Source organism: Aegilops tauschii, chromosome 5, assembly GCF_002575655.3.
Source record: "Aegilops tauschii subsp. strangulata cultivar AL8/78 chromosome 5, Aet v6.0, whole genome shotgun sequence".
Classification (NCBI taxonomy): Eukaryota; Viridiplantae; Streptophyta; class Magnoliopsida; order Poales; family Poaceae; genus Aegilops; species Aegilops tauschii.
In genome coordinates, this window is record NC_053039.3 from 100973153 (window position 1) to 100998767 (window position 25615).

Sequence of the window (25615 nt, forward strand, 5' to 3'; positions counted from 1 at the left end):
AATAAAAGATTTTTTTTGTGGGTACAAATAAGAGATGTTTTTTGCAGAATACAAATAAAAGATATATTTTTGCAGGTATACAAATAAGAGATGTTACTACATGTCACAACGAAAGGACAACACACCATATAAGTTGAACACCACACTATATAGAAGTTAAGCTCTTGCTATGTCTGATTTAAACCCGCATTTTGAGCAAATAACCTGATTTTACTTTCCTCAAAAACCCGGTTTTACGGGTTAATTAGGTAAACATTAAAATATATACAAATGACAAAGGCGGGTAGTTGTAAATTGAAAGTTTCATCAAAGTTGTTTAATGTCGCCGCCTTTAGCTTTTGAATTTGAGATTTATATAGTACATCTCACGACTTTAGGCGCTATTCCTTCTTTTGTGAAAGAAAGCCTATAATTTTTTTCTGAAGTCAGATGATGTAAGGTATGATAAAGTTTTTTAAAAAAACTATCAGAAACTACGATACCAAATTAATGCTATTATATATCGTGTAATAAAATATTTTTTGCATTATGTCTATTTAGTATCGTAGTTTTTTTCAAAAGGATTATGTTGATGATTTCCTTTTTACAAACATTTTTTTTCGAGGGTACGCCAAAAGCGTACCTTAGCTTTATAGAAGAGAGAAAATATGTACAAGAGGTTACAATAGCGTTGGTTAAGAGTCACATCCGACCCTAACCAAGCCTCCACTCCACTCCTCACGCTACTCTACTACTCGGATACACGTTGTCCTCCAAACGCTCCTGCCGTGGCCCAAGTCCTCAAGTCATCGAAGATCATGTCCACCGTATCTCACTCGTTCTTGATCTGGCCCGATTCGAACACCCTAGCGTTCCTCTGTTTTTAAACTGTTTTTCTCTGGACTAGAAAGTACAAACTGTGGGCCCGCTGGTCAGTGACCCCAACACTGCCACTACCGACAAGCTGCCCGGGTGCGCGTAGCACGCACCAAAGCAGCGAAAGCCTTCGCTTACTCACGAAGCTTCTCGGCCAGGGCGCACCGTCCCAATGCAGGTGGGGCCCAACAGACCGCCCATACCACACCGCTAAAACTAATCAGCCAATGAATCACACTCCCGAGGGAAAGCTCGCCCCGGGATCACCCGATCTCCCCCGTCCGTCGCCCCGCCAACGGCGCAGATCGCGCGGGCGGACGTGGCCCAAGGCACCCGAACGCCAGAAAGTGTCGTGATCAACTCACTAATACGCATTAAATATCCCTGTTAACCTTTTCCGACCCGTATTATGACAGGCTCCGCGGCTTTTGGCCCCTTTCCGCAGCATCAAACCGGAGGGGAAAGGAAGGAGGAGGAGCGGGAGGAGCAGCAGGCGGAGGAGATGTCGGAATCGGAATCGCGGGGGCGCGCCGACGCAATGTGAGCGAGGAGGAGGGGCTGGGGAAGAAGAAGAGGAAGAAGCCGCGATCCCGGTCTCACGCTCCGCCCCGACGAGCCGCGCGTCCGCGGCCCCGCGAGGTATCTTTCCCTCCCTGTACGGTTTCCCCCCAATTAGCACGAGCAGGAACATTTCCGGGGGTTCATGGCGACGGGACGGTCGGGGGCTTAGGGTTCCGGTGAGGCCTGCCAACCTGAGGTGGCGTCACTTGTTTCTAGGTCCGTCAGGGTTTGGTTGGTTGTTTTGTGCCTTGTTTCTAGGGCCGTCAGGGAGGGAGGATGAACTTCTAGGGTGTGGTATGGGGCGCTGTTTCGTGCGTGGTGGATTGGGCGAGTTATTAGCAGTGCGCAGGATCCTGGACCTACCTGTGTGCTGTGTGTCGTTTTGATCAAGGGTTCCTGGAACAGATTCTTCCAGCTTCTCAGAAAGCACAACAATCAGCGGAAATAGAACGCATTGTCAAGTACCAAACCACCATGGGTTTTATTTCAAAACATAGGCAATAGTTTGTGGCATTTCCACTGGGCTAGGAACACGAGGCGGTACCAAATATCGTGGTCCATACTCTCATTGTATCTCTTGCAGTATAGAGGAATGACACTCGCAGTAACAATAACAAGTGTAGTCATGGCCCACACATGATAATTGTGTGGTATATTTATTTGCTACTCCCTCTGTCCCATAATATAAGACGTTTTTTGACTACACACCGTGTCAAGTCTTATATTTATGAGACAGAGGGAGTAGATACCAACTTTTGCATAGGTATGCACTAGTTATCTTTTTTTTCATGGATGGACTAGTTTATCTTTGCTCATCGCTAGAGGTCAGCCGAAAAACTTGTCGATAGCACCATACAGCCATCAGTTTCCATCGAAAATGTATTTACCCAATTAACTGCCATGCTACCACATTGCAGAATGTACAGGATGGCGCTTCCTAGCTGGAGTGACATTTCGGCCTACCTGTCAGAGTATTGGTCTGTCATAGCTGCTACTGTCATCTTTGCATTGGTAGGTGGCGTGACAATTTATTATACCATCAATCAGTTGAACAAAAACATCAGCTTGAGCTTGATGAAAGCTATCAGAGCTAGGGCAAAGAAGTACAAGAAACTGAAAGACAAGGTCCCTGCCGCTTCCCACATTTGGAGGAAAGAACTTGGCTCTCGCAGTAAAGGTCTGAAATGCTGTGTATGCTTGAAGTCTGTTTCACCGCCACAGTATTTGGGGGGGACTATCCATGAGTGTGATATTTGTGGTGCCACTGCACATCCGAGTTGCTCAGGAAATGCACACAAAGATTGCAAATGCGTTTCTATGGTTGGTCTTGACCATGTCATTCACCAGTGGGCTGTCCAGTGGATTGACACAGCAGATCGCTCTGAAGAAGACTCATTCTGTTGCTACTGTGATGAATCTTGCAGTGGAGCTTTTCTTGCAGGGTCTCCAATTTGGTACTGTATGTGGTGTCAACGGATAGTGCATGTTGATTGCCACAACAACTTGGCCAAGGAAACTGGTGATGTCTGTGACTTAGGCCCATTGAAACGGTTGATACTATCACCTCTGTGTGTCAAGGAGCTTCATAGGACAGGTGCAACAGGACTTTTCAGTTCTATCACAAGTGGGGCTAATGAATTGGCTTCCACTGTGCGGGAGACGATTAGAATTCGTAGCAAAAGGTACAAAAAGGACATTGGTTCTTCTCAGCCAGAGAGCCCTGGGACTGCCGAGCCACAATCTGATACTGACGGAGACTCAGAAGGATCAAACACCACTGCTAAGAGAGATGATCATGTCAATGGTAAACTTCATGAAGTGCATCAAAGCACTGAATCGGAAAAAGATAAACAGTTCATAGCGGATAACGCTGCTAGCAGGCCAAATGGCCAACATGAGATGTCCCATGCCCAGAATAATCAAAAATATGAAATTGTGGACGTGCCTTCTGATTCTAGGCCATTGCTAGTTTTCATTAACAAGAGAAGTGGTGCCCAGAGTGGCGATTCACTGAGACAGCGCCTGCAGATCCTTCTTAATCCTTTACAGGTTGGTGTAGCAATTAGTTGTTGCCTTTAAACTTTTACCAGCTTTAAATAATGTTCTCTTCTTTCTTCATTTGCTCAGATCAATGCTGCTTATTTGATTTATTTCTAGCATACTGTATATAAACTTTCATTCACATAACTCGTGTATAGTATCTCTGAAGGGCGTAAGCTCTGTGCCATAGCATGAATAATCCTGTCCCAGCTTATTTTGTTCAAAACTTAATGCTATGTGTCACTTGTTATACTGTTATGATTTCTAGTGCATGATTGCAAATTCCTTGTGTAGAATTCAATTAATGCTCCATCTGGCAATTCTTAATCATTTGAATCTTTGGATTTGGCCCATTTATTTATACCCCCTCCGATCCATATTAAATGTCGCTGATTTAGTACAAGCGACAATTAATATGGATTGCGGGAGTAATAAAACTAGAGTTCACATTTGGGTTGCTAAGTGCTAACTCTTCCGTAGGTATTTGAGTTGGGCAAGCATCAAGGACCAGAAGTTGGTTTATCTTTGTTTCGGAAGGTACCTCACTTCAAAATTCTTGTTTGTGGTGGTGATGGCACGGCTGGTTGGGTTTTGGATGCCATTGAGAAACAAAAGTTTGAAGCGCCACCTCCCGTAGCCATCCTTCCAGCTGGTACTGGCAACGATCTTGCGAGGGTTTTGTCTTGGGGTGGTGGTCTTGGTGTTGTTGAAAAGCGGGGAGGTTTATTCTCAGTTTTGAAAGATGTCGAGCATGCGGCAGTTACTGTTCTGGACAGATGGAAGATCACTATAAAGGACAATCAAGGGAAGCTCATGTGTTCACCAAAATTTATGAACAATTACTTTGGTATGTTTATCCATCTTCTTCTCAAAATGCATCCCTGTATAGTTCTTGCATTATAGATACCTTAGTACTTAATAGTGATACTTTTTCAGGGGTTGGTTGTGATGCAAAGGTTGCTCTAGATATCCACAACCTGAGGGAGGAAAACCCTGAACGGTTTTATAGCCAGGTAACCCTTGCTTGCTCCCCGCCCGCTTATGTGCACAACGGAAGGCATTTTTCCTTTAGTTGCAAGTAAACTTGTTGGTGTTCTTGCTTGGTTGCACAGTTGCGCAGAATCAGACATGTGGAAACATTACACCATGATATATTTTCATTTTCCCCTTCCAAAAGTAATCGAATGGCTAGTTGTGTGCAATGGAAGGAACAACATGTAATTTTTTCAGTTTCCCGTTGTAAGGGTACTTATGGTATAGAAAACTACATCGATCATCCATGGCGAACGTACATGTTTTAGAGTGTTGAATTTCTTTGATCCTAATGGTTTTTATGCTTCTCTTTAAATCACAAGACGAGATATTTGTCTATTTTTCTCTTGTCTATGTATCAAAACGTTTTCGATTTGTAAAAATTTAGTGTGTCCAGCTGCTAATGATAGCATACAAACTGTTAGTGTAATGTTCTAGCCTGAAAATAAATAATTAGTTTTGAAATGGCACTGATGATTTTGTTGAGCCAATGTGGCTTTGCTACTCGTTTGGGGATCTTTAGGCGATGTATTGGCATTGGGCATGCGGAATCTGGTCAAGTGTTAGGACAAGTGTTCAACCTAGCAGATTTGTTGAATGAAAATAGTTGATGGATGAGTCATGTAATTTAGAATTTTCCTTTTTTAATTTCTTGGGTACTTTGTGGAAATTTGCACATTCTGGATAGTTTGTTCTCCTTTTCTTTTGCTCAATTGCTCACTCTTAAGGTTTCTTGCTATGATTGATCCATAAATAGTAATTATATTTGCAGATTCCATGCTTGCAACTTGCTATCTCCCTATTCTGCATCGTTCTGTATATACAGCTGCATATCTGTTTTTGTCACAGCAATATGATTTAGTTTCTCTGCAGTTCATGAATAAAGTGCTTTATGCAAAAGAAGGCGCAAAGAATATCATGGATAACATGTTCTATTATTTTCCTTGGGAAGTCAAGCTTGAGATAGATGGATCCAACATTGAAATTCCTCAGGTAAAAGTGGATCACATTTTCTTACCTTTTCTCTTGTACTCCCTCCGTTCCGAAATATAAGTCTTTTTAGACATTTCAAATGGACTACAACATACGGATGTACGTAGACATATTTTAGAGTGTAGATTCACTCATTTTGATCGGTATGTTGTCACTTGTTGGAATCTCTAGAAAGACTTATATTTAGGAACGGAGGGAGTATGTGTCTTAGTGAGCACATAACCTTGCATTGGCATATCTGCAAGACATAATAAACGAAGAGACCAAGTTTATGCAACAGTGATGAATGTGATCTGTTAAGATGGTTGCTGCTATTTGATTGTTCATGTTCTAAAAATTACTCCCTCCGTGTGAAAATATAAGACGCTTTTTGACACTGATAGTGTCAAGAGAACATCTTATATTTCGATACAGAGGGAGTAATTTGGCATATCTGGTATCCCTTTTGGATGGAGTAATGTAGAAGCATATCCCGTTTAGACAATGCCCACTACGTGGCAAGTGTGGTTAGCTGTCCCAAAATTGGAAGAAAAAGATTTAGCCTACATCCTGTTCCTTGTCACATTTCTCCTGTTGCAGGATGCCGAAGGTATCCTTGTGGCCAACATCCGGAGCTACATGGGAGGGGTTGACCTGTGGAAGAATGAGGATAGTGTCTCTGACACTTTCCAACCTCAATCCATGCATGACAAGACGCTGGAAGTAGTTAGCTTCACAGGAATGCTGCATCTTGGAAGGCTGCAGGTTCTTATAGACTCCAGTTTTATTTTTTGTAATATATATATGCAGTGTGGACGGTGTATTGATATGATAATCTTGCTCTAGGTAGGGCTTTCTCGCGCGCAAAGGTTGGCTCAAGGGCATCATATAAAGATTGAGATCACTACTCCGATGCCCATCCAAGTCGATGGAGAGCCATGGTCTCAGGAGCCATGCACCATAGAAGTTTCTCATCATGCCCAGGTTTGGTCTCTTCCTCGTTTGCATAAGTTTAACCATGCTTTCTTCCTACCTGGCTTACACATATGTTTCTCTTATGAAGGCCTTCATGCTGAAGAGAGTCTCCGAAGAGCCTATAAGCCACGCCGCGTCCATAATGGCCGACATCCTGGAGAACGCCGAGAACAGCGGTACCATCTCAGCCTCGCAGAAGAGTGCTCTGCTTCAGGAGATAGCGTCTAGGCTTTTGTAGCAAACTCTGCGCAACACGGTCTTGTAGCTCTGCAGTCCCCTATAGCATTTGACCATGTCTGGCCCCTTTTGTACATACAGCCATGGCTTCCTTCCTTCTTGGATCGAGCTTGTGTATAATTTCTGTAAAATTTTGTAGGGCTTTGAGTTTGAGATGAGCACTGCCAGAGACTATTGCGGTTACTGGTTAGCCTAATTCTTGGTGACTCTGGGGAATGTCTTCTCACTCGTTTGTTTGGCTTGTTAGGTAAAGATGATGATTCGGGGTGATGTGGTTTGTTTTGAGCTCAGTTCTTGCACAGTATTTTGGATTTTTCTTATTTTTCCTAGCGTTGGTCGGACACGAGCACGATGTGATCGCAAAAAGGAAAAATGAAAATAAAAAGACAAGCATCGTGAATGAAAGAACGAAAAAAGAAACTGTAAGTTGACATGGACATGGAGAAGGGTGTTGTATGATTCGAGATGGTGGGTCGATGCCTCGGAGTCGGAGGTGTTCGCAGCGGAGTCACCAAAACATGGTAGATACAAAAGAAGTTGAACTTACTCAAAAAACAAAAGCGCCCGTCTAGCTCAGTTGGTAGAGCGCAAGGCTCTTAACCTTGTGGTCGTGGGTTCGAGCCCCACGGTGGGCGACTAGCTATCTTTTTTTTTTAGCCTGCACTCTTTTTTTGCCACTTAGCTAGTTGTTAGTTTTTCCTTGCGGTGGAGGAATCAATCAGGAGCAGCCAATTTGCAGCGACGCGGATTAACTCTCAACCCAAAGGAACTGAGCATCGGCAATGTTCAGAGCCAACCTTGCCATCAGCTCAACAATCTTCGCGTTATCAGTGGCCAAGCACATAGAAAATTCATTGGCGATGCGCGACATAATAGCCGAGGGGTTACAAGTCATCTGGCAAACAAGCTGAACTGCGGAGGACCAAGCCTCTAGCCTCGTTCGATAAGGCTATAACTAATCTTGCCGAGGACCCAAATGCTCCCTTTATTTGCTACTTCCTCCGTCCGTATCTAGACTAATTTAAGACAAGAATTTTGGGACGGAGGGAGTATCATCAAGAGATTTTGCTTATGTTTTGTTTTGAGCAATCAACGGGAGGGGGCATTCTACCTGAATATATTCTCATGGCTGCACGAGTCCCGCAGTGAAAAATATTCACAAAATTTAAGTGGTTTACATAGGGGTTACATCATCAAAGATAGATTTTGCTTATCTGCATAAAGTACTATTGATTGTGATAAGTGTGGAGGGCAGCATTATTCGTGCCCAGTTGCATCTGCTCCTACTTATGAATATTTCAAAAATTTGCAAAAAATAATTAAAAAATCTGAATTTTTTAGGCATCAAAGATGCTCGAGTCTTGTAGGTGCTTGCAAATTTTGTGACGGGGTGACTTCATAGGAACTTGGTAGAAAAATAATTTGGGTTTTTTATTACACAACTTGTCTTGCCCCCACTACCTTGGCAAAGTTGGCGCCTGGATGCACTCTCCTTCCGTGTGGCTGAGCAGCCACCGTCGCTGCTAGGCCGAGTGTCAAGGTGAGTGTCGTACCCATCGATGGAACCGCCGTGGTGGTGGATATAGGTCGTGGGCCTGTTGGACTGGCCCGCTGGCATGGTTGTGCTAGCTACAAAAGAATAGTGTCAGCATACCAGGAGTAAATAAATAAAAACATCACAATTTGGGACCCTAATTTAAAAAACCGCCATCATTGTGCTGACAGTTTTCGAAAAACGCTAATTGGTCACCCACTAAACGCACATTGATACCGTTTCTAATGGATGGGGCCCGCTGTAAGTGCTGACATGGCATAAACTTGACACCGTTTGACTGGCCCGTTACACTGGGCGTAGGGCCCACCTGCCAGCGTGCGCAGACACACCTCTCTCTCTCTCTGATATTCTGTCGAGCAGCTTGTGTGCACTAGGCAGGACGCTGCGGTTGCCCGGCACCGCAGACATCCACTCGTGCTCTGCTTCTGCGCCCCGTGCCCAGCCGTGAGCTCCATCCGGCGCCGTCGTGCCGCCTGGCCCTCCCGCGACGCGACGCCCTGTTGGCCGCCCATCCTCGCCCTGGGACAGCCAGCGCGCCACGGTCAGGAACCCGACCAGGACACAGGGGCTCAGCCAGCGCGCCACAGTCACCCTTGGCCACGAACCTTTGGATCGTCTTCTTCTCTTGGTGTGGTTGCTCTCCACAAGCAACTGTGCATCCTCTGCTCACGTCCGGCGACGGGCTGCGACATCGGCACGTACAGGCTCCACACCAGCGGCGGGTCTGGCTCTGGTGTCGGGTGAGGGTCGACCTCCTTTCATCGCCCACCACCTGTTCGACCAAATGTCCGAGGGCAGCCACCAGCCTGAGTGAAGACGACCTCTCCTTCATATCTCCATTGCAAAACCAATTTCCAGAGTTCAAGAATGAGTGACTATAATAGGTCTGCAAGCGAAACGCGAAGCTTCAATTGATCAACCAGAGGGAAGATGAGATTTCTCATCGATCTGCATTATTTCCAGGCGACCCCTTCCAGGCAAGTGTGTACTGTAATTTCTCAACTTCTGTACATAATGAGTTAACTACAATTCGATTGCAATAATTTGAAAAACACAATTTTCATATTCCCAAGAGTAAAACAAATCACCTTTGTAACAGCCCAAGTAGATTGCTGCCCCATACAAGGTGGCATTTATGAACCCAAATGCGTCTGTCTTCCACGCTCTGCTCAAGGTATGTGCTGGGATGAAACAAGCTGTCACACCTGGCCACTTGTCCGCCACTTGTCCAGTGTGACGTGGCAAGGATCGGGCCCCATCTGTAAATGTGCGTGAGCGAGAGCGAGGGAGTGTTAAATAGGCAGCCAGCCGCCTGTGGCGAGGCATGCGAGGTAACGGACTGTCATCTCACCCCCAATCCTTCCTCTGAAAGTAATCTCATCTTCCTCCCCAAGTCTCTCTTCCCTCACTCTCCTCACCTACCCCGATCCCCTCTTCTCTGGTTCGTTACAGTTGGTAATCAGAGCCAAATTCGCCTCAAAAATTTTCTCCCCGTCGAGCTGGTTGCAAATCGGTAACATCCACCGCGCCGGTGTGTGCTGCTCCGGCAAGCACACCCAAAATCCGTCGCGGGGTTCGATCTCTTCCAAGCACGACAACGGCGCCCTCCAAAGCTTCTGCGGCGACGCGTCACGTGCTGGCCGCCATGGACGAGAGCAACAGCAACATCACCAAGATGCTCGAGTCCCTCCTCGCCAAGATGGATGAGCAGAAAGCGGCCCACGACAAGCAGATCGAGGTCCAGGCTGCCTTCAACGCACAGATCTCGCAGGATGTGCCCGGCCTCGCCCGGCAGATCGATCTGACCCAGGTCGACGTCGACGCAACTCGCAAGATGGTGGAGGGCTCTGCATCGCCATCGGGCTCGATCACAACTGTGCTTCACCAGCCCGCCGCCCCACAACAATCCCCACCACCGCCCCCGCCGCCTCCGCACTCACCGTGCTTGGCCACCGATCCAGGCCGCCCTGCGTCCGCCCACGCGTGCCTCGCCGACCATTGCCCACCGTTGATTCCGGTGGCTCCTCATGGCGGATTCGTCGCTCCAGGGGCCATTCCCTCTCCGACAACGGGCTACAACAGCAACGACTACCACAAGCCACCGAAGCACGATTTCCCTCGGTTCGACGGCTCCGCACCGTACCTGTGGTTGGATCGCTGCCTGGCGTACTTCGAGCTCTACAAGGTCGCGCCACACAACTGGGTGGCCACCCCAGCTCTGTATATCGAAGGCCAGGCCGCGCATTGGCTACAGGCATTTCGTCAAACACATCGCGGCATCACCTGGGAGTCGTTCACCGCCGCCGTGCTCACGGAGTTCGGCGCCGACGAGTTCGAGGTGGTCATGCACAAGCTGCTGCAACTTCGTCAAACCACCTCTGTCGCCGAGTACCGCGCGGCGTTCGACGAGCAAATGTATCACCTGCTCGCGCTCGACCCGTCCATCAACACAAAGTTCTTCGTCACCCAGTTCATTCTGGGCTTGAAGGACGAACTACGCGCGCCGGTTCGGCTCCAAGCGCCCTCGAGCATCACCAGGGCGTCCGTGCTGGTGCGCATTTAGGAGGAAGAGCTGGGCACTACGCGTGCACGCCCACGCATCACGCCCGCGGGCCGGCCTCCACCAGCGCCGACTCCACCACAGCCGCGCGTGGCCGCGCCCAGCCGCGCTCCAACGGACGACTACGCGCGCGAACGGCAGCTGCGCGACTACCGCCGCGCCAACAACTTATGCTTCAAGTGCGGCGACCGCTTCTCACGGGAGCACCGGTGCGCGCAACCGGCCCAGCTGCTCGCCATCAACGTCGGCGATCATGGGGAGGTGCTCTCCGACGACACCATCCATGCGCTGCAATTGCTCGACGACCCAGGGCCTGCAGCACAGCCGGCCGCTCCTCCTGGTGACGCGCCCGAATGCTGCCTCCTCTCGTCGCACGCACTGGACGACACGGACTCGGCGACCACGATCCGCCTGCGCGCACTGGTGGGCAACCAAGTCATGTTGCTGCTACTCGATTCGGGTAGCTCGCACAGCTTCGTCAACAAGTCCTTCGTCGACCGCCTCGGATTGCAAACTGAAGAGATGCCGCGGGTGGACGTACGAGTTGCCAACGGTGACCGTCTCACCTGCAACCGTATCGTGCCCGAGCTCAAATGGTGGATGCAGGGGCACACGTTCGCCACACCGATGCGCGATCTGGACATTGGCGCGTACGATGGCATCCTGGGCATGGACTGGCTTGCCCAGCACATCCCCATGACATGCCACTGGCAAGACAAGTGGGTCAAGTTCACCCACGACGGCGAAGAGGTGACGCTCCGGGGCGCGCCCACCAAAGCGTCCACCACCCTCAAGGCGATCAAACTCGACGAGCTGCGCAAGATGATCGCGGGCAACGACGTCTGGGCCATGGCCATGGTGGACACGTGCGGGCGCGCACCGCCCCCACGGTGCAAGTGCGCTAGCCAGACGCCCCTCGTCGATCTCTTGGAGGAATTCGCCGACGTCTTCGCCGCTCCCCAGGGCCTGCCGCCACATCGCCAGTACGACCACGCCGTCACCCTGGTGGAGGGCGCAGTCCCCGCGAACACTTGTCCGTACCGCTACTGGCTGCTTCAGAAGGACGAAATCGAGCGGCAGGTCAAGGAAATGCTCGACGCCGGCATCATCACGCACAGCGTCAGTCCGTACGCCGCGCCGGTCCTCCTGGTCAAGAAGAAGGACGGGACGTGGAGGTTCTGCGTCGACTACCGTCGCCTGAATGATGCCACGATCAAAAACAAGTTCTCGCTCCCGATCGTCGATGAGCTCCTCGATGAACTCGCGGGCGCAGCAGTCTTCTCAAAGCTGGATCTCCGCGCGGGGTACCATCAGATTCGTATGCGCGAAGAGGACGAGGCCAAGACCGCGTTCAAGACGCACCACGGGCATTTCCAATTCAGGGTCATGCCGTTCGGCCTGACGAACGCTCTGGCGACCTTCCAATGCCTCATGAACGCCATATTCAGTAAGTATGTGCGCAAATTCGTGATCATTTTCCTTGACGACATCCTTGTCTTCAGTGAAACGATGGAAGAACACATCGAGCACCTCCGGCTCGTCTTCGAGCTCCTGCGGGCGCACCAACTATTCGTCAAGGAGAGCAAGTGCAGTTTTGCCTGCGACCACATCGACTACCTTGGGCATGTCATCTCCAAGGAGGGCGTGGCCACCGACAAGGACAAGACGCAGGCCATGGAACAGTGGCCAACGCCGACGAACGCCACCGAGCTGCGCGGGTTCTTGGGGCTCACCGGCTACTACCGGAAGTTCGTGCCGCACTACGACATCATTGCGAAGCCTCTCACGCAGCTCCTCACGAAGAAGGGCTTCGCCTGGAGCGAGCAGGCGCAAGCAGCGTTCGAACGGCTCAAGATCGCGATGACGACGACTCTAGTGCTCGCTCTGCCCAACTTCGACAAGCCGTTCTCCATCGAGATCGATGCGTGCGACACGGGCGTCGGGGGCGTGCTCGTGCATGAAGGCCACCCGGTCGCGTTCTTCAGCAAGGCGCTCGGCGTGCACAACCAGAAGCTCTCGACATACGAGAAGGAGTTCTTGGCGGTGATGATGGCGATCGACAAGTGGCGCCCCTACTTGCAGCGCGGCCCCTTCGACATCCTCACTGACCACTAGTCGCTCTGCAACCCGGGGGAGCAACACCTGGAGACCGAGCTGCAGCGCAAGGCCATGGCGAAGCTCGTCGGACTGCAGTTCCGCTTTTAGTACAAGCGCGGCCTCGACAACGGCATGGCCGACGCCCTGTCTCGCATGGGCAAGCAACTTGACCTGGCCGCGCTCTCGGCGTGCCAACCGGCTTGGATTCAGGAGGTGCTCAACTCCTATTCCACCGACCCGGACGCCCAAGATCGACTACAAAAGCTCGCCATCACCAGCCCCGACGACGACTGCTACGAACTTCACCACGGCGTCATCCGTCGCGGTGGCCGCCTGTGGATTGGCGCCAACACCGCGCTCCGCACCAAGCTCATCGCCGCGCTCCACAACAGCACGGTCGGCGGCCACTCCGGCGTCACAGCAACGTACCAGCGCGTGCGCAAGCACTTTGAGTGGCGTGGGCTCAAGCGCGACACCGAAGAGTTCGTGCAGCAGTGTGTGACTTGCCAACAGGCCAAGCACGAACACACCAAGCCTGCCGGGCTCTTGGCGCCGCTGCCCATTCCATCCACGCCCTGGGAAGACCTCACCATGGATTTCGTGGAGGGGCTGCCGCCGTCTGAAGGCTTCGACACGATCATGGTCATGGTGGACCGCTTCACCAAGTTCGCCTATTTCATCCCGCTTCGTCACCCCTTCCACGCGGCGCAGGTGGCGCGCGCGTTCTGGGACGTGGTCAAGCTGCACGGGGTGCCCACCTCGATCGTCTCCGACCGCGACAAGGTTTTCACCAGCAATCTCTGGCGGGAGCTGCTCGTCGGCGCCGGCACGAAGCTGCTGTACTCCACCGCCTACCACCCGCAGACAGATGGGCAGAGCGAGCGCGTGAACCAGTGCATGGAGATGTATCTCCCGTGCGCGGTGCACGACACCCCGAGCAAGTGGCGTCGCTGGCTGCCCATGGCGGAGTTCTGGTACAATTCGACCTTCCACTCGTCGCTCAACTGCACCCCGTTCAAGGCGTTGTATGGGAAGGAGGCCAACCTGGGAGCAATGGCGGCCTGGCCGAACGACGCTCCCACCGGCGACGACCTGGACTGGGCGGCGCACACAACGCACATACGCGCCCAGCTGGCGCGTGCCCAGAAGCGCTGCAAGAAACAAGCTGATCGCCACCGCACCGAGCGCCAGTTCCAGGTGGGCGAGCAGGTACTCCTGAAACTGCAGCCCTACGTCCAGCAATCTGTCCTCAGCCGGCCCTGCGCCAAACTCGCCTACAAGTTCTTCGGGCCATACAATGTCATCGAGAGAATCGGGCTCATGGCGTACAAGCTCGACCTGCCGGAATCCAGCCGTGTGCACCCGGTCTTCCACGTCTCGCAGCTGAAGCCGTTCACGCCGGATTACACGCCGGTGTACGCAGAACTTCCACGGGTGCCTGATCTGTCCGTGGCGACCACGGCACCCACGCGCATCCTGGAGCGACGCATGATGAAGAAGGGGAATGCTCCAGTCGTCCAGATCAGGGTGCAATGGGGGAACAGTGCTACTCCAGCCGCTACGTGGGAAGACTACGACACCTTACGGCAACGCTTTCCAGCCGCTCTCATCTGGGAAGACGAAGACGCCAGCCCTGAAGACGGAGCTCGCTCTCAAGGAGGGGAGAATGTCACACCTGGCCACTTGTCCGCCACTTGTCCAGTGTGACGTGGCAAGGATCGGGCCCCATCTGTAAGTGTGCGTGAGCGAGAGTGAGGGAGTGTTAAATAGGCAGCTAGCCGCCTGTGGCGAGGCATGCGATGTAACAGACTATCATCTCACCCCCAATCCTTCCTCTGAAAGTAATCTCATCTTCCTCCCCAAGTCTCTCCTCCCTCGCTCTCCTCACCTACCCCGATCCCCTCTTCTCTGGTTCGTTACACAAGCTTTGAGATGACTTTTCAAAATGCGCGATGTGTTTTTGCAAGAATATGCATTTTATCATTATCCTCGATCTATTTCAAGCTAGAAAGTTAACAATCACTTGCTGTATATGATAGATTCTTCAGTAATCTAAGGTGACTGGACCAGTAGTAATTGTACTGGATGGCGAGCGGATACATACGGCATTGTTTAAAGAAGCGGTTCCTTTTGTTGAGTGTAGGTTTCTTTCCCAACCGGAACATTAACATTTGACAGAAATACCATGATCGGTAGCTTGCTTATTCTTCTTGGAGATGTGCTGAAGATGAACTACCTGTAGTTCAAAATTTTCAAACTTCGACACATAACTGAGAAAATGCTCATATAGTCATATGGCACTACCACAAGCATCACCAAAATGATTTTTCTTCACTCAAGTCGTGTAGTGTTATTTCTATGAACATTTAGTTGATCTATAGGAAATATATACTTATGGCAACTACGTTTAGGAATTCCATAAAAAAACGTCCTTTATGTTTGGCACATCAAACTCACATTATTACAAGGATTAATACTTAAGTGGGCCACTCAGCTAGTTTTATTCTTACGTTAAGAATGGTGATTTCACGTGTTGTAGTTTGTCCATGCTGTGGCCATTGGTGAAAGCTTTGCTAAGCTAAACCTTCTTTGGAGACATCCACTGGGTAACGATGGATGCAGCTAGCCCATGGCCCATTGGCATTGGGGGATGGTTGGATGCACACCCACACGGCGGTGTTGCACTTGTACCCGGCTCCGAACCCGATCATCCACACCCTGTCACCCTTCCGCATTCGGCCATTAGCTTCGATGTAGGCCAACTGGTACCACGCGGATGCACTTGATTGGTTCCCAAACCGATGCAGCGTCATACGCGATGGCTCAACATGCTCGTCTGATAGACTGAGGCCGAGCTGTACGGAGTCGATCACCGCCGGTCCACCAACATGGATGCAGAAGTGCTCAAACGCCATTCGGAAGTCAGGGATGTATGGCCTGATCTTCCACCGGTGGACCAGCTTTCTTGCCGTGGAAAATAGAAAATGTTTGATCAACTCTGAGGTTGGTAGGACGAGCGCTCCGATTGCGGTCATGTTGGCCTTGAGCGTGTCTCCGGCGATGGCCATGAGGTCTTTTGATAGAGTGAGCCCTGTTGTTGTCGAGCCTGGCTGCTCTCTTTCTCTCAGCTCACTCACGGACAAAGGTAGGAGAAAGGAGACACACTGGACACGAGGATTTTCCGGCCGGCGTACGAACGCTGTCACGAGGCGCACGAACGCCTAAATCTTTTCCCTCTTTCCAATTGCTACATCACGGCAACTCCACCCTTTGGCTACATCAGGTCTGGGGTTTTTATACCTGCGCGTACACATATCCCAGCACACACGCACGCACACATCACCGGCCTGAACTCACGGCCACTAACCCATTCACACGCAAGTACTAACTATACCACTAAGCTAGCTACATGCACGGCGTCCATATCCAGTTCCTCAACGGCCGGCCACACGACGTGGTAGCTAGCATGCATGCATCTAACTAACTCCACGTATGACCCGGCCGGCCGCTCCACTCTCATGTCAAAGATTATGCCTAACAATTCTCCCTCTAATCTTGACATGGCTAGTCGTCGACCGTCGCCTTGACCGTCTCCGTCCGACAATGTGACGTGCCGCCTGCTCGCCGTCATCGGAGTTGTTGCAGCTCCTGTCATTGTCATCGTCACGGCCGTGACCCAGCCCGCGGACCCGACCGGACGCATCGACGCCGGTCGCACCGCCACGGACCCGACCTGGCGCACTGACGCCGGTCGCACTGTGCTCCGTCACGACCCCGGCGACATACGCCGAGCTCCTTCTCCGCCGGCGACACACGCCTAGCGTCCCTCTGTGCCCTGCATGTCCCGCGCGCACCCGACGCGCCCGACGAGCCCGACCGCACCAGTGCATCCCGCACGTCCTGGACGCGCCCGACGAGCCCGACCGCACCAGTGCATCCCGCACGTCCCGCGCGCACCTGACGCGCCCGACGAGCCCCCCGCACCAGTGCATCCCGCACGTCCCGCGCGCACCCGACGCGCCCGACGAGCCCGACCGCACTAGACGCTCACCGCGCGCCGCCTCCGCGTCCGCCATGGCAGCCGCCAGCGACAAATGCCGGAAGGATGTAGCCGAACTCGAGCACAACGGCGACATACGCCTCCTCCCAACGTCAACCGCACGCTCATACGCGCGCCCGCGGTCCCGGCGCGCCCGACGCGTCCAGTGCGCACCCATAACACGCACCGGTCGCGCCCGGTTCGCCGCCACGGCTTATTGCCCTGCACCGTTGCGGCCTCAACCGCAGCGCAGCACCTCCATGCCGCCATGCCGCTGTGTGTCGTTGAAGTCGCCACCACGCAGGTCCTCCGCGGCCTCCTCACCGTGCCACCGCGGCCTCCTCGCCGCGCCGCGCACCTCCGACACACGGCCCGGAGCATCGCGCAGCCGCCGGCGAACACCGCCATTGCCGACACGCCTCCGGCACGGCGAACCACGCCCAAGACAACCAAGCTCATGATACCAATTGTTGTTGCCGAGTCTGGCTGCTCTCTTTCTCTCAGCTCACTCACGGACAGAGGTAGGAGAAAGGAGACACACTGGACACGAGGATTTTTCCGGCCGGCGCACGAACGCCCAAATCTTTTCCCCCTTTCCAATGGCTACATCACGGCAACTCCACCCTTTGGCTACATCAGGTCTGGGGTTTTTATACCTGCGCGTACACATATCCCAGCACACACGCACGCACACATCACCGGCCTGAACTCACGGCCACTAACCCATTCACACGCAAGTACTAACTATACCACTAAGCTAGCTACATGCATGGCGTCCATATCCATGCGCGCATTAGTTCCTCAACGGCCGGCCACACGACCTGGTAGCTAGCATGCATGCATCTAACTAACTCCACGTATGACCCGGCCGGCGACTCCACTCTCATGTCAAAGATTATGCCTAACAAGCCCTATGTTTCCCTCAGGATCATCCTCTTGGTAAACACACCGGTAAGCAGCGTCATTTGCACCGACGAGCGTCCGCTCGACGTGTGCAAGCTTGAACCGGGCCTTGAGCTTACAAGTCGATAACAGCATGGCGCTGCCGCCCACGCGGAACAAAATGTTTCCCAAGTGCATGGAACGCACGTTCCCCTTGTAGTAGTTCGGACCAAGGGTCTCCGTGGACACCACCAGCACATGTGATTCCGAAGGAATGATCTGCAGGATGTTCCTTGCGAGCCCCACCGCGGTCACCCCTGCACTGCACCCCATTCCGGAGAGGTTGATCACGCGGATGTCACCTCGCAGCGCGTACCTGTTGACGATCCGGTCGGCGATGGATGGCACTGGGTAAAACAGGCTGCAGTTGGTGATTAGGACGTCGATCGCATCAAGGCCGATGCACGTCTTGGCCAATAGGTCGTCGATCGTCGAGAAGATGACCATCTCCGCCTCACTGCGACCTTCATCTAGAGAACAGTCTGGCTCGACATAGTAAATTGCAGGTGGCACCAATGTCTCTTCACCCATGCCAGAGCGCTCAATCACACGTGCTATGAATTTAGTGGTAGATTCGCCAAAGAATGGTGAGATGTGTGCATGCTCGAGGAAGGTGGCCTTTGGGGCTCGATACTTGTAGCTTGTTCTGAAGCAAGCGTAATCGACAAGGTACACATTTCTAGGATGACGTATGAGGTAGGAGTACGTAGATGCTAAGCATGGCGGTCGGAAGAATGGCAGCCAAGAGTAGGTTAATGGGTCGGAGATCACGCAGTTGGGAAAGAAGCTCGTCTATAGGGGCAATCCATTGTGCGGCTTGTAGGAGGAGGACGGCGGCTGCTAGTGTCATGGTGGTGGCCATGAGCAGGAACTTGTTGGTAGCCAGATAGTATAGCCGTTTGAGGTGCTTGAGATCGGATAATGAGGTCATAATGTTGGATTATGCAGATGCGAGCGATGAGGATAGGATAATGGGAGTAGTGAGGGCCGGGAAGGGGGTTTTATACAAAACACCGAGCAGGACAGTTTCATTGGGAACTTAATTTTTCAGCGTTTCCTTGCATTCAGAAGCTTATATTGCAACGTCATGGAAGAAATACGTCGTTATGGCATATCTAGATCAAACATGCTTTTCAGTAGTAGAGGGGACCATGGATGCCCACTTCTGAACTGGTATTTCGTACAGTGTTTTTCATGCAGCACAATAATAAAGTTAGCCATGTTTTTCAGATGACACAGCAACACTTTATTCAGATAGTTAAGAAGACGTCTAGCAAAAAATATTGAAGAGATATTTTTGCTGTTACCCTACGAAATACTGTGGACCATCTGTTTTTCTAGGACTCTGTCGAGCGGGTCCCAAATTTCAGTTTGGGCATCAAACATGCTAAGCGCATCTCCAGTGTTATTTGTTCAATGATACGTTCGGGTTTTTTTCTCAAAAGGAAAACCGATGGTTTTCAGCAATTTCGACCGCAATTGTGATGGTTTTATGCTAGTTTCTCCCTTTTGCTTTTTTTGGAATCGTTCTGCATTTTACTTGAGTAATTTTTTGACTGGTTTCATACATTCATATTAGTTACGGCAAGGATCTCAGCTTGTGCTTGTTTAACCTGTTTTGAATTGTACAGCTATGAACGTAAGTGCATGTCTCACGTCCGTTCTATCACCAAGGCAAAGTATTTTCAAGCTTTTTTTAGCAACATATGATAATTATTGTTGCTGGTAAAGCTAGAGTTAAAATTACATATTTAAATTTTAGCACGTTAAATATTCAAGAGTAAATAGCATAAAACAACATGGATTAGGGCAAACGTAACTATGGATGACAACATAGCGGGTTTGCGCAGGTAGGGCTCTACCGAACCCGTGCCTAAGATGGCGGTGGCCACCCACCCGCCATCTCAAATAAGGTGACATCTGCAAATCCAAAGGCATCTGTCCACCAACATTTGGCGCAAGGTAACTAGGTAAGTATTTGAATTAAGCGCTTGCCTATAAATCCGCCACTGAGATGACTGTCTTAAATTTTGTGATGTGTATTTTTGACAGGAATCTGCGTTTGTATTATTCTTATCAATCCAATATCAAAGCTAGAAAGACAACATGCACTAGCTATACAAGATACTTTCCCAACTGGATCATTAACATTCAACAGAAATAGCATAAGAGACGGTACATCAGAACATGCTTATTCTTCATAGGCTGCGCTTGGAACTGTCATTTTCAAGCGATTTACACCAGTAAAACACATCCCCGCCACTTACAACATTGAGATAGCTGAGAATATATTCATAGTGTTGTATCACATGCATCGGGAAAATAACTTTTCCTCGCTCAGGTGCAGTAATTCTTTCTCTGAATAATTGAAATGATAACTTACTAAAACCGTACATATGCATTTCTGGCGCCTATGTTTAGCGATTCCATAAAAAAAACGTATATTTCCTATGCTCAGAGCACATCTAGATCAAACAAGATTTGCAATGGTAGATGGAACCATGCGCGGTTGACTTCTGAACAAATATTTTGACACTTGCTTTTTCTTGTAGAACAGGTGTGTATTATAAGCCATGTGTTTTCACCTGATACATGAGATGGTGGTGGACTGATAGAGGAGGCAGTTTGGACAGGGTGATGTGGTGAGGTTGCACGTCAGCAATGCTGGCCGAAAGACAGCAGTTTCGCCGGTGGTGGCCGCAAGTCAACTAGAAAGATGACATCGAATACTCCTCGTTCCATTTGTTACTCAACAGAAATAACATGTCCATTACAAGAAAAAGTTAAGAGCGGAAAAGGTGCGGAGCCGGGCATTGCCAAGAAACCAATTTTGGGCGCCCGCAATCAGACGCATACTATCGAATGAAAGTATGACAACACTAGGAAAGCACGGAAGTAGTATGAAACTTCAAGATACGCGCAACACAAAACAATAGGAAACCATGCAAAAAAACAAAGCGAGCATTGCAGAATAACACGACCCAAAAGAACGGCTACCATTTAGGCATTCGACGTCGTTGGGACACGTTGCATCACAAGCGTGCCCCATTGACCATGGAGGTTGATTGACTTTGGTTAATTTAGCTTGACCTTGATGATTTCCCAAGCATGCATGTAGAAGTGCATGCTCTAGCCGATGCAACCAAAAGACCGATCTGATGGAAGAGACTATGCAGCACATTATACGTCAACAATGCATTCACCGGGTTAAGTAGAATGTCAATTAGGATTAATTATTCTGATAACAAAATGAATTAGCTCCTGCAACGTCTTCAACTTTTTGAATACTTCTCTAAAAAAACTTTTTGAATACCTTTCCAGGACAACAGATATGCACAAGCAGCCAATTTGCAAGGCAATTTTGGTACTCTATCCTTTGTCAAGTTGGGTTAGAGCGCCTTGCTCCCCAACCAGCTGAAACGTCGTTTGATGATTGGTGGGACAAAGCCTGGCAAACAACTCCTGATCACCTAAAGAAGGGATGCAATACCCTGGTGGCGTTAGGTGCTTGGGATTCTTTGGACTCTCCGCAATGCATTTTTTCCCTTTGATTTTCAGGCGAGAATGTAAATTAACAACTTTAGTGAGGCGTGTTTCAGTGAGCCAAAGTGAATTTCCGCATTTCTTCTTCATATAATGATAGGCAGATCTCCTGCGTGTTCAAGAAAAACAAGCAGCAAATTTGACATCAGAAAGAGCTTTTATCAGCACTTTTCTCAAAGCCATTGATACGTAGAATTAGTTTAAAACTTTCTTTTACCTAATACTCCCTCCGTAAATTAATATAAAAGCATTTAAAATACTAAAATAGTGATCTAAACGCTCTTATATTAGTTTACAAAGGGAGTACTATAAAGCATCTGCACCTCATCAGGCCTCAGGACAAAGATGAACTCCTCTTGGGCGCTTTGCCTGTACGTATGAACTCATTTCCTTCTGTGTATATATATATATTGCACTCCTATAGCTATTGCAAGTCAGAACTCCTGCCTAGAAAATAATCCTACCAATCTTGGAGGAGGTTTCTCACTGACATAAATCATCACTAACGAACTGATCACCGGTACATGAACCAATGGAGTATGTACACCAAATACTGCAGTAGTCAACACAAAAGAAACAAAAAAAAAGGAAGAACTGCATCGAACAAACGACGGATGCCCTACAAAATTGCTGGCTGCGCAAGCGCAGCCGTACGAGGCATCTAACACCCGTCGGCACAATAACTCAATAAGCCCTACGGCAATCGTCTACTGATCAGACTCCAGCAGTCTCCTAAGGTTGCAAAGGGCCTCAGCAGACAGGCTCTTGCAAGATCTTATCCTCCTCGATGATGCCTCCTCCGAAGACCGCAGGCACCCGCCGAGCTCGGAGGCAAAGCAAATGACGATCACCGTGAGGTTGTCAAAGGTCTGGAGCCTCTTCGCCTCCATGGCGAGCTCCCTCGCGCACCTCTCGGGGTCATCGTGCCGCCGGAGCCCCTTTCGGACCAGGGTCACCGCCTGCTGGCTGGTCATGACGTCCCATATCCCGTCGCAGCCTATGATGAGGAACTCATCGTCCTCCGTGAGGATGGTCTGCTGGAACTCTGGCTCGGCGATGAGAGGTGACTGCGAGCCTTGAGGCATTTTCATGTCCCAATCCCCTAGAGCCCGAGTAACGGACAGTACTCCATTGAGGTAGCCATCCTCAATGTATCCCCCACACTCAGTGACCCTTTGACGCTCTGCTTCATATGTTGGCCTGTGATCGCGGGACATCTCCATAGCCATGCCTTTCCTACATAGAACTGCTCGGCAATCCCCAGCATTTGCAACCAACAACTGCCTGCCAGAAAGGAAGAAGAGCAAAAGTTAGCATGCATATGCCAATACAATCATCTATACCAATATAAAAAGACCCAAATGGGCAGATCCAGACCATCTCGACCGTCAAATCATGTTATCTAGCGGTTCAAATCACTCCAATGTTGAGCACCAAACACGTTTAACGCTCTAATTACCCACCACTGCCATTCGTTATAAACACGTTTTGACTCAAGGCTATCCCTTGAAATCTGCCATGTAATTAGTATCCTACCATTCCCGCGAAAATGTAATTGATATCTTACCAAAGACCGACGTGCAACAGATATATCTTACCTAATATAACGTGCAACTAATATCCTACCTAATATAATCGTGCGTTGCACGTACATTATTACTAGTATCTATTGTATCACAGAGTGTATATGCAGAGGCTTTGACTGCATGCTCCTCTTACCTTCCAAAGATCAAAGCTGTAAGAGCTGTGGTTCCCGACGACCGGCTGATGACTGAATCGTCTGCAAGAGCAAGGTCTGCACTCAAGAACGCTTTGCGGATTGAGTTCGCGACAGATTCAGAAAAAAAATCATCTTCTTGTAATCCTTCTGGGAACTCTGAATCCTCGAAGAACAACCTCATGGCATGCCTTTTCATGTAGGCTGCTGCATCTGAACCTCCATGGCCATCAAAAACCTATTGACAAATAAAACAATTAGTTCAGATGGCGAGGGAGAATCATAGTATAGGTTAAATAGAAATGATGGAAGGCCGTGCATACCCCATAGAATGCATTAGGGGACGGGCACAGCAACAGTGAGCCAAGATGACCAGAAAGATTATCAATTCTGATATGTTCATCTTCCATGTAGCGCCTAGGTCCAATATCAGCGAAGCTGCCAGATCGAATCTTGGGGACAAACTGTAGCGTCTCCAAAGGCGTCTTAACCTGCATTGAGCAGACAACAATTAATATGCTGTAATGAACAGACATCATCCACTAAAAATATATGTGCGGAAAGGGTCACTTATACTGTTTGATCAAGACAAATTGGGTTGCTAACCATCGCATGGCAAATCATTCAAGTGTTCAGCGTCTAAATCAACTCTATTATATGGTTATGGAGATAACTAAACAAACATTTCAATGCTGAATTAATAAAAACAACTACTTATGCGTGTGGTATGGAGATAACTAAACAAACATTTCAGTGCTTAATTGATAAAACAACTACTTAGGCATCCAAACTTGTCCTTCCAAGTAAAAGCCGTAGCAAATCCCAAAAGCAGACGATTCAAGGTACTCCAAATAAGTTGGGGTAGCATAATTCTAATATGCCCAGCAGTGAAACAAGACACAGCAAATCATACCATCTTGCGTAGGCAAACAATCAATATGATCGCAAAACCATACCAGTACATAATTTGCGATAAGATTACCGCGCGCTAAACAGATCAACCCATTAATGATTCCACCATCCATTTGTAACCCCAATTTCCAAACTACCATCAACAGTTGATACATCGATGTTAGAAAACAGCAACAAGGAAGGCTTGCCCTTTAAATTCTTATATACACAAGTTAGTACCCTAGGCTAGAACCAATTCTACAGGAAAGGTCACTTAAACACCTGTTGGCATCGTAATTTCGCTACGCAATCAGACAAGAGAGGCGTTCCTGATTGATAATCTAAAGAATCGTATAACACCACAAAGAACACACGAGCGATCCCCGCCGAGAAGAACCTAGATTTACCACACCCAACTCGCCGGGTCAAAAGAACTCCTACCTAAAGATCAAAACGAACTGGAGAGGGGAGGGGGGGAAGCCGGCCGGGACCATCGCCGGCCAGGGTCAAGAACTCACCAGATCGGGCACCTCGAGGTCGACCTGCGATTGCGAATCGACCGGCAGCGGCGGCGACGACACCCCGACCCCGACGACGACCTCCTCGACCCCTCTGACGGGGCACCGGCGGAACGACGCCTCCAGCATCGGAACGACCTGATGCATGACCTCCGGCCCGGCAACCATACCTCCGCCTCACTAGTCAGATCAGATCCCTCCTCCCCAAACAACCTCCCGGATCCCTCGCGCGCCCTCCACTCGCCACAGAACTCCCCCGATCCGCACTCGCACCACAGAACAAGAATCCAACGACGATCGCCCGATTTTTCCTCGTGGGGCCTCACGATCCGAGAGACGCGATCTTGAACCTTTCCTGGACACGCTCGCTCACGCGCGGACTTTCCTGATCCGAAATGAGGGAGAGGGGGTGAAGGGACGAAACGGCGGAAATTAGGCGGACACGTTGCTATTTACGCGCGCGTGGTGGGATTGGAAGAGAATAAATCAACGGACGGCGGCGGCGGCGGCAACTTGTGGGGGACGGACGGGCGCGCGTCCGCTGCGAGCCGGTGCCCTAGGCGCAAGTGCGATGGTGGGCGTACCGGCACGCGTGCGTGGCGCACCCGCACCAGGCCGGCCTCGTTCTCGTCTCGGTTCACACTACTTTCGCCCGTCAACGAAACAATGATGCGTCTGCAGTGATCTCACACGGTCACACCTTGACAATTTGTTTTTGTTGACAAAACACACCTTGCCAACTTGTGAGGTTGGGAAATCTAACTCGCCAAAAAAAAAAACATTCCCTTGCCAACTTGTCAATGGGCATTTATATTTTTTTCGCAAGGGAATGGACATTTATCAGCAAGAGACAAAGAGGGGGTGGGGGAGGCAGGAGTGCGGCAAGCGCAGGTGACCATGTTATCGCGGTGAGTCGAGGCAAGCAGGGTGACGGTGGTCAGCTCCGTCGGAGGAGGACCTCCATACGATGGCAATGGAGGGGGTCGTCAGGGATGTCGCTTCTCGTCGAATTTCTCGAAAATGCCAAGGGACTCGGAGAGAAGGGAAGGAAGGAGAGTCGTGGGGTCGAGTAATTCGAGGG

At 50.1% G+C, this 25615-nt stretch overlaps 3 protein-coding genes, 1 non-coding gene and 1 pseudogene across 4 annotated transcripts; 3 read left to right on the forward strand and 2 right to left on the reverse strand.

The window, feature by feature from the left end:
- The first annotated feature begins 1031 nt into the window (after positions 1–1031).
- On the forward strand, positions 1032–6942 carry LOC109739112 (diacylglycerol kinase 1). The gene is made up of 8 exons (XM_020298195.4): positions 1032–1494; positions 2334–3465; positions 3937–4303; positions 4393–4469; positions 5362–5481; positions 6061–6225; positions 6307–6444; positions 6524–6942. Exons 2-8 carry the CDS (start codon positions 2335–2337, stop codon positions 6671–6673), a joined length of 2148 nt encoding a protein of 715 aa, XP_020153784.1. The 5' UTR covers positions 1032–1494; position 2334; the 3' UTR covers positions 6674–6942.
- A 292-nt stretch (positions 6943–7234) lies between these two features.
- On the forward strand, positions 7235–7307 carry TRNAK-CUU (transfer RNA lysine (anticodon CUU)). Its single transcript has one exon. It is a non-coding gene; the product is annotated as a tRNA-Lys (tRNA).
- A 2565-nt stretch (positions 7308–9872) lies between these two features.
- On the forward strand, positions 9873–12902 carry LOC109739110 (uncharacterized). The gene is made up of 2 exons (XM_073498865.1): positions 9873–10733; positions 10791–12902. Exons 1-2 carry the CDS (start codon positions 9873–9875, stop codon positions 12900–12902), a joined length of 2973 nt encoding a protein of 990 aa, XP_073354966.1.
- Positions 12903–15457: 2555 nt separating this feature from the next.
- On the reverse strand, positions 15458–18871 carry LOC109739113 (3-ketoacyl-CoA synthase 5-like; annotated as a pseudogene).
- Positions 18872–21887: 3016 nt separating this feature from the next.
- Positions 21888–25098, reverse strand: LOC109739111 (probable protein phosphatase 2C 2). Its single transcript, XM_020298194.4, has 4 exons — positions 24535–25098; positions 23449–23616; positions 23128–23363; positions 21888–22692 (listed from the first exon to the last, which is right to left on the reverse strand). The coding sequence occupies exons 1-4, from the start codon at positions 24700–24702 to the stop codon at positions 22116–22118; spliced, it is 1149 nt and encodes a 382-aa protein (XP_020153783.1). The 5' UTR covers positions 24703–25098; the 3' UTR covers positions 21888–22115.
- Positions 25099–25615: the final 517 nt, after the last annotated feature.